Source organism: Amblyomma mixtum, chromosome 8, assembly GCF_055824585.1.
Source record: "Amblyomma mixtum isolate Tamu chromosome 8, ASM5582458v1, whole genome shotgun sequence".
Taxonomy (NCBI): Eukaryota; Metazoa; Arthropoda; class Arachnida; order Ixodida; family Ixodidae; genus Amblyomma; species Amblyomma mixtum.
The window spans coordinates 16439878-16454399 of record NC_143019.1 but is presented as its reverse complement, the minus strand read 5'-3'; the positions used below and the strand labels follow the sequence as shown (position 1 = coordinate 16454399).

The 14522-nt window shown below is 46.0% G+C and overlaps 2 protein-coding genes across 2 annotated transcripts; one reads left to right on the top strand and one right to left on the bottom strand.

The window, feature by feature from the left end:
* The first annotated feature begins 91 nt into the window (after positions 1 to 91).
* CysRS-m (cysteine--tRNA ligase-like protein, mitochondrial) lies at positions 92 to 1946 on the top strand. The gene has a single exon (XM_089556668.1). It carries the CDS (start codon positions 227 to 229, stop codon positions 1937 to 1939), a length of 1713 nt encoding a protein of 570 aa, XP_089412794.1. The 5' UTR covers positions 92 to 226; the 3' UTR covers positions 1940 to 1946.
* Positions 1947 to 1967: 21 nt separating this feature from the next.
* LOC149331493 (U5 small nuclear ribonucleoprotein 40 kDa protein-like) lies at positions 1968 to 14347 on the bottom strand. Its single transcript, XM_089557350.1, has 9 exons — positions 14110 to 14347; positions 12972 to 13101; positions 12797 to 12890; positions 10460 to 10625; positions 8466 to 8588; positions 6193 to 6313; positions 4634 to 4716; positions 2891 to 3056; positions 1968 to 2020 (listed from the first exon to the last, which is right to left on the bottom strand). Exons 1-9 carry the CDS (start codon positions 14227 to 14229, stop codon positions 1968 to 1970), a joined length of 1056 nt encoding a protein of 351 aa, XP_089413476.1. The 5' UTR covers positions 14230 to 14347.
* Positions 14348 to 14522: the final 175 nt, after the last annotated feature.

The window sequence follows — 14522 nt, the reverse complement described above, 5'->3', positions numbered from 1 at the left end:
ATTTTTAGCGCAAATATGGACACATTTTCAGGATTAGTGGCAAATTATTTTGCCTTGTTTTAACAGTTTTTTTCTTGCGTTTCTTTTTTTTTAAAATCACATGCGCGCCGATTGCCGGTAAAGTCGTCCTTTACACAGTTTATGTATTACATTGATTACATCTCACGCCGCACGTCGTGTTCCCAGTAAAGTTCACAGTGTACAGTTCAATGGAGGGCCGATCTGAATGTTTTTAAAAGGGCCCGCCCCAGTTTTGCACTGCTCACAGACGCTACGAAGCATGGCACTCATGGCACTCGCTTGCAGACGCCTTTTCTCCGGTCGCATTCTCCAGCCCGACGCTTTCCTTCACTCGATACGTTCCTGGCTTTGCCATGCGTCCAGTCCGCCCGGTTCGCCTCCTCAGGGCCTCGACACGGGAATATTGCTTTACGATCCCATTACTCGCGACAAGAGGCCGTTTGTGCTCGAATCCGGGCGCGTCGTGAAATGGTACTCGTGCGGCCCCACCGTGTACGATTCGACTCACGTTGGTCACGCCTGTTCCTACGTCCGAATGGACATCGTAAGACGGATCCTGAGCAGATTCTACGACCTGGACGTGGTGCTGCTCATGGGCATCACGGACGTGGACGACAAAATTATCAACCGCGCCCGCGATCTAGGCGTTACTTTCGAGGCGCACGCCCGAAAATACGAACGAGAGTTCTGCGAGGACTTGGAAAACCTTGGCGTTCTGCCCCCCACGCTCTTCATGCGTGTCAGCGAACACATCGATGCCGTCGTCGAATTCTGCTCTGCGCTTAGGGACAAGGGATTCGCCTATCCCGCACCGGACGGATCCCTTTACTTCGAGCTGGCCAGGTGTCCCGAATACGCCGTTTTTCGTACTCCAGGAAGTGTTAGCGACGACCCCGAGGCTGTGAAAACCGCTGGCAAGAAAGATGCCCGGGACTTTGCTTTGTGGAAAGGCGCAAAACCTGGGGAGCCCCGCTGGGACGCGCCGTGGGGGCCCGGGCGGCCCGGATGGCACGTCGAGTGTTCAGCCATGGCCAGCGCCATTTTCGGCTCGGCCATTGATCTCCACACAGGGGGCAGGGACCTCGCGTTCCCGCACCATGAAAACGAACTGGCGCAGAGTCGGTGCTACCACGGTGTGTCGAAGTGGGTGAATCACTGGCTTCACACCGGGCAGGTGCATGTGTGCGGCCCCGACGGCAAGCCGACGAAAATGGCCAAGTCGCTGGGCAACGCCATGCCCCTGCGGGAGTTCCTCGGGACTCACTCGGCCGACGTTTTTCGAATGTTCTGTCTCCAAAAGGCCTACAAAGCGGACGTGCTTCTCACACCAGACCTGCTTCGAGGTGCTGAAAGCTCCCTACAGGCCCTGAACGATTTCTGTGCCAATGCCAAATCGTATGCCCGCGGTCAGGTGCCCACAGCGCATATAGTAGAGCAAGAACTGTACGACCTTCTGAAACGAACAAGGTCATGCCTACAAGATGCTTTTGCCGATGACCTGGACTACCCTACGGCTGTGTCATCTGTCCAGCACCTTGGAACACAAATCAACGCGAAGCTTCAAGCACCATCCAAAGACGTCCAACGCAATCACAATGATGCGAGCAGAGCGGCAGTGGCTGCCTGCCTTGAATTCGTCACCAACTTCTTCCGGAATCTGGGACTAGAATTGGCCTCTGCTCAGACACAAGGTGTTGCAGGTTCTTCATCAATGTTGGCTCGAGTTCTTGATGACACAGTGGCGTTCAGGGCAACCGTGCGAGCCCATGCCTTGGAGTCTAAGGACAAGGTGCTCTTACAAGCTTGTGATGTTCTGCGTGGTCAGCTGGAGGGTGAAGGTGTGAAAATTAAAGACAGGAAAACAAATTCCACGTGGGAGTTTCTAGCAGGCACTCCCACAGAAATAAAAAGCAGATGACGTGGGCTGAATGTGTTTACTGAGTGCTTCACTTGTCAATTTCTCCGAGGTACACTTGCTTGTCGCTTGCCACAGAAAGCACTGCAAGAGCAACAGAAAAAGATAGAGTTAGAACTTCATCCACACCCTGGCATGCTATCACACTGCTTAGAACATGCATGCAAAAAGAACGCTATGCAAATTAATGTGCAGTCCTCTCTCAGTAGCATGAGGACTAATTTGCTATTGCATGCATGGCAATCTCGGCAGCCTTCTGTAACAGCAACACTGCCTTTTCCTGTAATAACTCCCATCTCTGACACCAATGATGAGAAGGGAGCTTTCAGCACGGTGAGCGGCTAACCCTGCTTCATTTGCCAATCTGCTCTCCTACTGAACGCAATGCTCCACAGTGTGCCTGTTCTAGAGTTGCAGTTATGCAGAATTTGTGAGCTGTTCAAATATAATTTCTGCCCAAGCCATCAGACTCCATTTTAGAATGGATCGTTCTGTGTGTGGATGGGTGGCTATATTTAGATTTGCTTAACCGTTCCTTTTCACAAACGGTTTAACCATGTCCATAGCATAATCTATACAAGGTGTTCTCAATCTGTTTAGTCTTGTGAAACCCCAATGACTTCCCAAAAGTGCCCAGGGACCCTGACTGACCTGGTTTTCATTGCATCCTACCTAACACGGATGAAAAAAAAAAATGAGTACAGATGCAGAGAGCCTTAAAAGATGGCCAAATTCGATTAATAATAACTCAAAGTATAGTGAAACAGCCTGCTGTAAGCAAGTGCGATATGGTCATTCCCCAAATAAAGTGGATAAAGGGAAGACTGGGGTTGAGGCATATACGGGTTTAGGTGCTCAGGGAACCCAAAGGTACCACGAAACTCAGTCTGACAACCTCTGTTCTATAGTTTACGTAGTGTATTGCTATCTCTAGTAATTGAAAAAGTCGCTAACCGATTGGCTCTTTGGGATGAAATTGAACGTCATTGACTGAGCCGTTGTGGCCCGGCAGTTTGTACAGCAGGCGGCGACTGGTGGTGTCCCAGATGTGCACGTAGCGATCGGCCGAACCGGCCGTAACCTTGCTGCCGTCTGAAGACCACGCACATCGCAGCAGGTTCTGAAAAATGGTAAGAAAGAAACAAGACGAGCATTCATCAAACATGCATGAAAGATATCAAAACTTTCCACCAGATGAGAGATAATAGCACTGATACCCACTCTTCGCTGCATCAAGGATTCATGTTCATGACAGACCTGTGAGCACAGGTCTGAGGCCTACACTTGCTCCATGTTAATAATGATGTCAGTGGTGCTCAAAGTGTAATTCACTCTCACATGACACCCCGAGGAACAAACGACAGTGATGATGACAGTTGGGGAACGAATGCAGTTTGGAAGGGGAAGTGGGGCTCTTAGCTCATGAGGGCGCTTTCACCACTTTTAATCAATCAATCAATAAATAAAACATAAACTTGTATTCTAAGCTTTCGAGGACATAAAAGAATGCCACAGCTGTTCACACGTCCCCAGAAGCCTTCCGTCTTACTTGGGTGGCACATGTGAGGTTGCATAAAGGCTTGACAGTAGCTGCAACTGCATTACTAAGTAAGAACTGGGCGCCTTCAAGACAGCAAGAAAAAAAAAATTCTGCTGATGTGACCAAAGCACTTCGTGCGCATGTTGTCCTTTCTCAATGTTCCACATTCCTCCTGATCTTCACAAGTTCATAATTAAGTGACAACAAGCTCAGTGTACCTTCAAGAAACCAGAGCAACAAAATAATAGTAATTGTGCTGTATGTCCAAACATTATGTACGATGTCATTTTTGAATGATGCCACAAGGCATGGCCTTTTCGAATTTAAACTCTTGTTTTCAAATTCAGTTAACATCAATGTGACAAGATATGCAGACCACAGCGGTTTTGACTAGGCAGCGTAAGACTCCATCCTCAGAGCAGATATTGAATTATCTAGTGAGAGACAGCTTGCATGCCAGCCAACAAGGATTCAAGGACCAGCATTTGCCCTGACATTTTTGTGCAATGTGTCCACAACAACTTTGCTCCCATATGAGGGCTTCAATAGCCATCAAATGGGAACCTAACACTACGCATACAAAATGTTGAAATGCACAAATGTGCAGACAAACTGCTCTTGCAACAGATTGGGCCAAGTTTAGCAGTGGTAAATGCATGAGGGACACTCTGCAAGGTTTACGGCACTGTGAGTTAACTGGCACAGAGGCTGTGAGCTCCCCATTGGCCATCCTGCAATTAACAAATGAGGCAGAGGTCTGTAGTCAGTCTCATTAGGATGCTAGCCAATAAGTGCGCCCTTTGTCAAGCCCGGGGGGGGGGGGGGGGGGGGTTGCTTTTGAGTCTCATCATGTGGCTGGTAATGTATCCTTAGCGAACATAGTTTCCTGAAGGGAAGAAGATTTCTGGTCCTACCTTCTCCAATGGGTAAGACTTCCACAATTACTACAGGAGCACCACGATACAGTTTAGAATCAAACCCCCTGAGCTATAAACTTTTGACAAAGGCTGTACATGCTGCAGCCATTGTGGAAGCTATGGAACACATAAAGTGACACAAACCATCAACTTCCACCAAATAAAGGCTCTCGGTCTGCCACAGGTTCGTATGCAGGTACTGTGTATTGGAATGAGAAGAAAGCATGGAACAAAGCATACCTTCTCAAAATTGTGCATGTGTCCCTGGAGGATCTTGACACATCGCTCTTGTGGGGCAAAGGGACGAACATCCCAGATTCTTACTGCAAAAAGAAAAAAGAAACGTTGCTTGGCTTCAATAAATGCTTGCCACGTGAAACATCAGCTGTCTCATACAAGACAGCTACCACACTGTTGACTCAATATAACACATTTGCACACAAACCACAAAACTATTCAAGGGCCACTAGAATGTAGCCTAGTCTTCCATAGCCTAGACACTGTAGGAGAGACATAAGCCTACGGCTACAAATTAGACGTGTTAACCCTCAATTCCTGAACATGCAAATACCATGCTGCTTTCAGGAGCCAACGTGTAAATTCCTTAGCAGATTCTGCTTTTGAGAAGGACTCAACTATTGAAATCAACCCATCTGCATGGTTTGGTGCAACATCTTTTGGCTTGGTTTGGTTAACTTCACTTCTCAAAACATTTAGAATGCTTTTGAAAGAACCTCCAATGCTTGAAAATCTGTCACCTAGAGTGTAGCCGAGTCTGTCATAGCCTGGACACTGTAAGAGAGACATAAGCCAAAGCCAATCAATTAGACCCCTTCTACCAAGAAATACCGTATATACTACTTGTGTACGGGCCACCCCCGTGTAAGAGCCACATCCCCACCTTGGCCACCAGCAATTCGATAAAAAAAAAAAAGTGAGCCAAACACTGTTTCATGTGTGTATAATTTGGGCCGCATAAAAATTGCTACACCACGAAAGCGTCGTCCTGCGCATCGTGCTCGGCCTGGAACCCCGCACACGCGGTCCGTCACTGACGCTAGCTCACTCAGCGTTCGCACCAGAAAGAATTGACAAAACGTTATGCTGCGCAAAAGCCAGGATGGGGTGCAGGCATGTTGAGTGTGCCTCACCGTGCAAGAAAACGTGAGTGGCGCATTTTTGGGCGGTGACGCGCCGCTCCAAGCCGTCACAAGCGCCGCACCTTAGGTGAATCTTAACTTAGGATCACGCGAAATTTGCAAGCAATACAAAATACAGTCATCAAGCAACCGCTAGCAACCTGCCTTACTGTGGGTGGTAACCACACAGATCGCACAGGCACAATCCACACTTTTAATGCATTGTGTATTCGAAGGATTCATCGCGCCTGCGCTAATTCGTCATAAAAATGGGTATTGCCATGTAAAAAATGGACGCGTAATCGGGGCTGTGCTGTAGCAGAAATTTTTAGCGGAAAAACGCCGGTTCCATGCAAGGGCCACACCTCGTGAGAGCCGCGGAAAAAAAGTGCGGCCCTTACATGAGTACATATACGGCATTACTGAACGTAGCCTACACACATATCATAGCGATTTTTATTATTGTGCCCACAACACCTTTCTTTTGCCCTGTGCAGACTGCTTTTTGAGCTGCACTGCTCCTGCTGGTGCTGCAAGGGGCACGAAATGACACCGACGTCAAGATCAAAATCAATGGTAACGTGTCCAGAAGAGGTAATGCTAGGGAGAGGCACAGGTCTGTGATTCCATGCTGGCTGCCGACAGCACTAGAGTACTAACATGTGTTGTCCATGGAGTTTGAAAGGATGTACGAGCCGTCGGGGCTGAGGGAGAGGCCAGTGATGGTGTCGAGGTGGCCCACCATCTTGTACAGCACTGCATTCTTCCTCAGGTCCCAGACCTGCAAATGCGCACGCAGTGAATTGAGCAACCCAAGTAGAACAAGCAAAGCAGGTGCCACATCAGGGGTGCCAAAGCAAGTGACAAAAATTACACTGAAAATGAATACGCTAAAAGAGCAATCTGCGGATATCGCACATGCCAATGCAGGGGGAAAGATCGCAACACTCTTTTCCGCGATGCAGTGGGAGAGTAAGAAGGCTTTCAAGAGGCTGTCCTGCCTTCACAGGGCCAGACGCTGCCACTGCCCTTGACGCACCGCTGATTTCGGATATAAAAATATTCTAAGGACAATTACAATGCTCCCTAACGCAAAATTTTTGCGTAGCTGTGTATGCATCTATGGCTCTGTAGGCTCACTGTTTTGCTTTGCTGGGTCATCGGCCCGTCTGACGATGATATTAGTTCGATATTAGTATTTGTTTAAGAAGATAACAACGTGCAATGCACGGCATGCAAGAACATTTATTTCAGTTCGATAGAAGTATTAGAAGAAGAAGACGACGATGTGCACTGCACAGTGCGAGAGTGATCGGCTGCGGCAACATCCTAGTGATATAAGTCTCGGTAGGCTCATTTTTTTGCTTTGCTGGGTCGTCGGCGTGTATAGCAAAGATATTAGTTTGATAGCGGTATTAGTTGATGAAGACGATGATGTGCAATGCAGAGCACGAGAGTGTGTTGCAGTTTAAAACGAGGCGTGATCGGCTGCGGCAATAGCCTAGTGCTCTCGTGCAGTGGCCAGCGAAGCTGATTTATTTGCGATGCCGCGGGTTCGAATACCAGTCGTGGCATTGTTTGTTTTTTATTTATTTCTTTATAGCTTGGCTCGGTTACACCGACAGCAGCGATGCGGCTCAATTAACGAATGAGCGCTTAAGAGTTGTGCTCTGAAACAGACATGCCACACTAAAATGGAATATTAGCCAAAGCCCCTAGCTGAGCTCTACCGCTGTGTGAAATCCAAGCGTAAGCAAGCCACTGGTTACTGGGCAGAAGCATTGATGTCTGCTCCTTTGAGAGAAGCAGCATTCTGTACAGTTGACTGCAAAAGCTTGCAGAATATGAAAGCTATGATAAGAGTGCATTTTCTTGCAGCCTGGAATCGAACCTAGAAATGAAGGGCAGAGCCTGAGCTTGTGTATGCAAAATATGCACAACAAGCCTCAAATTCAGGTAGAACACCTATGTCATGAAAAAAAACGGTTCTTTTCAGACAACTTCTTTCTTCTGCAAACTGCTGAAGACTGCTGTACAAGGTACACCGCAACCTTTGTGTGAGGCAAGCACCCTTGTAGTCAAATACAACTCAAGAACTAAGTGCTGAATTCTCCTCAAAGGTGGGTCTACAGCCAATGGCATTAACCGGGTGTCATGACCTCGTGGTTGATCCCTTTGCACCTGCAAGCCTCCCGCAATGACACGCTTGTCTTGCATATGCAAGGGAATTAAGCAAGAAATCTCAGAAATCGGCCGACGCCATTGGTTCGAGGGCCCTCTTCGAGAAGCATTCACCGCACCATTCTTGAGTTGTATCTGACCGTAATATCGAAGGGTGCTGCCTCATTGAAAACCGGTTGCTCCGAAGGTCGTGAAAAGGTCTATAGTAGATGCGGTTAGGATAATCGGGATGTCAAGCATTCTGATCCGATGAAATGTTTGCATCCTTTACATTTTAGAATTTCGTATTAGAAACAAAGTTTCTTAGAAGTACTTCTTGCTGAGTGAGTTGGTTCGTGGTTTCTAATTGAGAACAAACTGCACTAACACAAAAACACATAGGAGACGCCTGTCCCGTCAACCTCATCTGCTGTGTCTGTTTTTTGAGCCAGTGCAATTTGTTGTCAATGTGAACAATTGCATCATACACTGGAATTACTCCTTTCGTGTGAATTATCATGCTGAAAATTACCATAACAACCCCAGACATGTGACTGCATCAACAAAGTGCCATTTAATTATATGAGGGCATTTAATAGCGACTTTCAATAGTTACTTTTTTTTTTTTTATTGACATAGTGATCACTTCATTAGGTCAGTCCGAACCATGTGGTATGTTACCTGCAGTGCAGTGAACCCAATAAGCTGCCAGCGAGCCGTGCCAGTCATTGAAAAGGCGGAAACAAAGAACACAAGTCGGCTAAACTCTTCACCTTGATCTGGTTGTCGATGCCAGCCGAGAGCACCTGCTCAGCCGTGTCGTTGAAGGAGACCGCCGTGATCTGGTAGCTCTCCTGGTAGCTGTGCGCTGGGGTGCGCTTCCGAGTGTCCCAGAGCTAGAACGGGGACAAAGGCGAGGTGAAAAAACAACAACAACTTGCACTTTTCATTGCCTTTTTTTTTTATTTATACAGAATACCCCTAAAGGCCCTCGAGAGGGTATTACATAGGGGGGGGGGGGGGGGCACAGGCAATTGAACAGAATAAAACAAAACCACAAATATAAAACAAACAACAAAAGCACAAATAAGACACTTTGGATAACATAAGTAAGCAAAAGAATCAATCAAAAGCACAAATAAGACACTTTGCATGACATAAGTAAGCAAAAAGAATTAAAAGAATGGCAGCGCGGCAAAGAACGAAGATTACTGCAGTATTAAAATTATACAAACAGAACATACAATGAATCTTTTTAGTAACAAACCCTGCAAAAAAGGAAGCCATGAACAAATAAAATAACAATGTATGCAAAGAGTTAAGCAGTAGTTATTGAAGATATAAGTTTAAAATATTTATCAGGATCAGTGGTGGTTGCGATATGTGAAGGCAGAGTGTTCCAGTCAGATATTGTGCGTGGTAAGAATGAATGCGCATAGTTAAATGTTCTGCACGTGAAACGTCTAACTTTAAAGGGATGATCGCGGCGGTCACAAATCGAAGGAGGCAAAGAAAAAAAGTCGTTATGAAGTGATGGATGATGATAAAGTTTATGAAAAAGTGATAGTCGTGCAATTTTACGGGCGGAGACATAAATCCTGGAGACCTGCGCGTTTCTTTAAGGCTGTGATGCTGGTGTTACGTGAATAATCGGAGTAAATAAAACGAACGGCGCGGTTCTGCAATGATTCGATGTTATTTATTAGGTAAGATTGGTAAGGGTCCCAAATAGCCGAGGCATATTCAATTTTAGGTCGAATTAGAGTGGTATAGGCATGAGCACGGAGGTGAGGAGGAGCATGCTTTAGGTTATGTTTTAAGAGACCTAATGACCAATTAGCAGATGCAAGTATAAGGTTAATATGGTGGTTCCATGCTAAGTCTGAATGAAGGTGAAGTCCTAAGTACTTATACGTGGTGACTAGCTCGAGTGACCTATTATTTAAGGAGTATGCTGTTTGAATTCGAGACATTCGGAGAATTCGAGACATTCCCTGGTAAAAGGAAGAGAAAGTGACAGCAGTACCGCAACACCAACCCCACCCAAATGACAGAGCCTACTTCCAGAAACACTCAAGACGACAAGGTCACGGATGGCGCACACAGGACAATCTCCGCACCCCTCCCTCAACTGTAGGGCCTTTGCCAAAAATATGAAGCCCAAGCGGTCTGCTTCTGAGCTGCACAGTGAGGCACCCTGGCACTACTGGAGGGCTTAATGGCACTGAGTAAAAACTGAAATTGGTTTGGTTTTCGTTTTATGGGGTGTAACGTCCAAAGCGACTCAGGCTACGAGAGAAACTGTAGTGGAGGTCTCTAGAAATTTCATGAACAACAAAAACGTCTACAAGAAAATGTGCTGAAAATCTTGAGTAAACTCTTCATAAACATATCGCCATCATATTCTAAAAATTTTCAAATGCACCAAAATGTTATTTAGTTTGAACGCCTCTTTTAGAATGACTTACAGCATCAGAAGGGCTGACGTCAGCTAATGTGTAAAATAACAGACAAATTGCAATCTTACTTGCAGGTATCCTCCCTTTCCTATGCTATAGCATAAACTGTATACCATAACAAATGATCAAAAATTTAAAAGAGTTAAGAATCACAACAAATAAGGATGACACCCAAGCAAGAACTGCGCGGTTAAAAACTGTTTCGACAAGTTAAGCAAGATGTTGAGGCATAATAAGAAATTAAAAGCAATGCCAACAGGGTCTGTTCCTCTCGTCTTGATGGTGAGAAAATGCAGACCAGACCATACCTTGAGTGTGCTGTCATCGCTGCCACTGCAGATGAGCTGGGGCCCCCTGCGGGCAGGGTGGCAGGCATTGACATACAGGGTGTGACCCCTGAGCCGCTTGATCCTCACACCAACGTGGGTGTCCCAGACGCCGAGAGTCTTGTCAGTGGACGCCGTGAACAGCAGGCTGCACTGACAAGCACAGCTCAGTGTGATGCCAACACCACTGTTATGTTTCACAAGGACATTCATCTGGCCGTTAGTGGAAACTCAGAACTGGCACACCACTGGCCTCCAGCAACAGTAATCGCAGCTGACAGACCACGTGCGCCCCACGAAGCAACCGCATGGAAAACACTGGGAGGCAGCACGTTGGACACCTGCTGTCATCGTATCAGTCTACAAACTTGCTGACTGCCGTACTGGGCCTTAGTACACATTAACACCTGGAGTTGCAAGCAAAGCCCAAATCTTATTCGGCGAATTTAGGCTTCTAGACAAGGCAGTGCTATCGTTCTAAGCCAAAAGCCTTGACCCATTGGCGGCCAGACCAGGATGGGCTTGCTAGGAATGTGTCTTGAGTCACACTGCCAAAGGACGTGTGAAGTGGTGGGGCTTCATGTGCCAGTGGCCAGTGTTACGTGACCTTCCGGTATGTCAAACTTTTCTGCCTAAGGAATGGTGATGTGCAGCACATAATAGTGCACGCTCTGTCCTGTATAGAGGACTCCTATTTTCATTCCTGCCAAGAGAATAAACTGCTGCTAAGTTTTCACATCCTAGGCCCGTCTTTGCCTCGGTGACTGTCTCCTGATATCCGAGTAATAAAGGCCCAACACCTCACCCGTTACATTATTAACCTTAGGCCATCTACCACTGTAAACCTACCAAAACACGATGCAAAAGCTTGAGCATCGCAGCCTTTGTGAAAATTATAAAAGGTGGGGTTTAACATATCAAAGCTACACATGTATTTATTTATTTATTACATTACTTTCAGGGCCCCAGTGGGGCGTTACAGAAGGGAGTGGATAAAAAAGTAAAAACAATGCAGCAAAATGAAAACAAAAAGTAAACGGAAAATGTAATGTTATACAGCAAGGAATGAAAAAACGTAAGCTTGAACAAAATACAAATCAGATTACGTAAGAAAACAGCCTAGTCAAACACAGTTTTCCGCGGCATTTTTAAATAAACAGTTGTCAGAGATGTCGGCGACCAAGGTGGGCAGGTGGTTCCAATCGCTCGCCGTCTTTGGTATAAACGAGTTAAAATATGCATTGTTTTGGCAGTATGGAATGCGTACCTTGTGGCGATGATCCGTGCGAGGTGATATGAACGATGGTTCAGATAGAAGATCCCGTTTTAGCTGATGATTGTGGTAGTAAATCTTGTGAAAAGTTAGTATTCGCGCGAGTTTTCTACGAAGGGAAAGGCTAGGAAGGTTCAAAGTATTTTTCATTGTAGTTACACTAGCAGTGCGGGAAAAGTTAGACAAAATGAATCTGGCGCTACGATTCTGTACTGACTCTAACTGATTAGTAAGAGTTTCAAGTCCCGGGTCCCACACAGAGCACGCATATTCTAATTTAGATCTAACTAAGGTTTTATAAAGTAGCAGTTTTAAAGAAGATGGAGCCATGGAAAAATTACGAGGGGCGCCAAAGTACTATGAGGGGCGCCAAAGTAGAAGACTCTACACCAGATTGATTTAGACCACCTCAGGTTCTTTAACGTTTGCTGAAATCACACAGCACATGGGCGCCTTTTGCATTTCGCCGGCCCTAAAACATGGCCACCACAGCCAGGACTGAACTTGGGTCCACCGGTGCGGTAGCCGGGCACCCTAACCACTGACCCACTCCAGAGAGGTTTTCAGTTTCAATGAACAATGATGTACATAAAATACTACAGCTTAGAACATGCATTTTTCCAAAGTTTAATACGACATGATGGATTGTAAAGTTCAGTAACTTGGTAGCAGGCTGTAGTGAAAATACGACCGCACAAACATCTCATAAATTGGAAGCCAGCAAAGGAGTGCTTGCTCTAGTGCTGATATACGATCACATGTTTTCCAAAATGAAGTTAGTTGTGACTAAGCAAGTGTGTGTGTACCTTTTATTCACCACACAAAGGTCAGAGACCTCACAAAACAGTTAGATGTGACTGACCACAGGGACAGTTCTAGACCGACTACACATTAATGCTTTTATTCTGCCCCAAAGCTGAAACACTTAGAAGCATATTCGGCAATACTTTGGGAACCTACTCCGCAATAATAGCTCTGTGGCCACTATTCCGACTTGGGAACAGACAAGCATCATCAAGAACTGTGCGTATTTCTTTCCCACTCACCTGCCATCTGTGGAGAAGTGCATATCCAGTACAGCACCTGTGTGGCCGGTGAGAACTCCAAAATTCTCGCATTCTCCCAACGTGTTCCAAAAAACTGCAAAAGTTGGACAGAGACAGAGCGACAAAAGCAATGCTTAGAAATAAGTTCTGACGCCTCTTAACAGTGGATACCCACAGATCTGCCTGTCGAAGCCGGACGTAGCCAGGTACGTGCCATCTGGGTGAAACTTGCCGCAATAAATTTCTCCCTGGTGTCCGGTCAGAAGCATAATGGGTGCCTCCAAACTAGATGTTCGATTAATATCCTGAAAAGAAAAAAGAGTGCTGCTTTAAGAAAATGAAGTGTCTGATGTTCCATCCAGATGGAACGACATGGCTGCTGCTAGAGCTCTGTCCAAATGCAGCATTTACTGGCGATGCAGTTTTGACCATACCAGTCCCCCATTTCTTTTAGATCAACCCTCAGTGCCAACTGCCCCTTAAGATTTCAATCAGACTGGCACCAGTACATACCATCACAACATGTATGATGGTATATTGCAGCATGGTTTTGTTTCCATGCCCACTGCATCTCAAACGGTTAGGTATGGTATGCTTTGGTTAGATTAGGTCAGGTTCGGCGTATCAAAACTAAAGTGACAGTCGCCGTTCTTTCTAGACGTAGCTTCGAGAGTGGTTAATTATAATTATTATTTTTTAAGAATGACTGCCAGCAGAATGTCTAGCCGTAGTTAGAGTTCCGTCCAGAAGTACCAGAGCATTACAAAACGTTTCAATATTCTGCTGTGTGCTTTTGTTTTGTCAGGTTAGGTTAACAGCCGTTATGGGCCTCGACAGAACTCCAACCGCAGTTGTTCCGTTCGGGCGGAACTTTAAGCGCATGAAGCTTTCAGAAGGACATAATTCAGGGCTGAAACGATGCGGAATTTGATCACAGAAGAGAACTTTATTAGATATTTGGAATTATGATAGACCCTGTCTGGGGCCTTTGACTTGTAGCAGTTCTTAGTTGATGTTGCAGCAATGCTTGTTCTATGTTTGACTAAAATTAACCGGTCTGTTAATGCTGTCGTCAGCGTCAGCCACACAAGTCCGAATGGACCAAACGAAGTGAGATCACTGCTCCTGATTTTGACGATCAACAGTTCCCTTTCCCGAATCAAGATACAAAATGCGATCGCCGAAACAAAAACAGGCAAGTAGAAGTGTGGCTATGTCGTGCCCAACTTCATCCCCCCATTTCGACAATTCAGATAGGAGATGCGAACGAAGTAGGTCATGACGGCAGATCAGGACGTAAAAGCGACACTTACTGCGAGCTGCAGCCGTTTGTTCTGATCGCTGGCTGAGATGAGATCATGCCGAGATTTCTTTGCAGGAACCAGGGCCAATTCGGACGCTTTCCTCTTTTCCTGAGCCGAATAATAAGCCATGCCTGCTGAACACTACCCGCGAGCCTTATCCAATAGTTGCTGTCATGCACGGTTTGCCAGTCAAACAGAGAATTCAGCGGATAACTTCACAGAACAGTGACGCCGGTCCCGAACACACTTCAACTATACTTCAACCAAATGCTTCAAGCAAAGAAACAACGCGCGACTTTGGATTGCACTGCTGGCGGCTACAAATGGCTACTTTTCGACTTTGTGTACAGTGTGGCCATCGATTTTACAGATACAACCGTAGCAATAAAATCTGTCTCTAAGCCTAGAAGAGTAAATTATCA

What these genes read in the sequence shown, in the direction of transcription:
- CysRS-m (XM_089556668.1), top strand. Translation starts at nt 227, where the DNA reads ATGTTTTTAAAAGGGCCCGCCCCAGTTTTGCACTGCTCACAGACGCTA.
- LOC149331493 (XM_089557350.1), bottom strand. Translation starts at nt 14,229, where the DNA reads ATGGCTTATTATTCGGCTCAGGAAAAGAGGAAAGCGTCCGAATTGGCC. An exon ending in CACTTCTCCACAGATGGCAG is followed by an intron (nt 10,626 to 12,796) that starts GTGAGTGGGAAA and finishes TTGTCAGTGCAG; the next exon opens with CCTGCTGTTCACGGCGTCCA. An exon ending in GCGATGACAGCACACTCAAG is followed by an intron (nt 8,589 to 10,459) that starts GTATGGTCTGGT and finishes TCCCCGTTCTAG; the next exon opens with CTCTGGGACACTCGGAAGCG.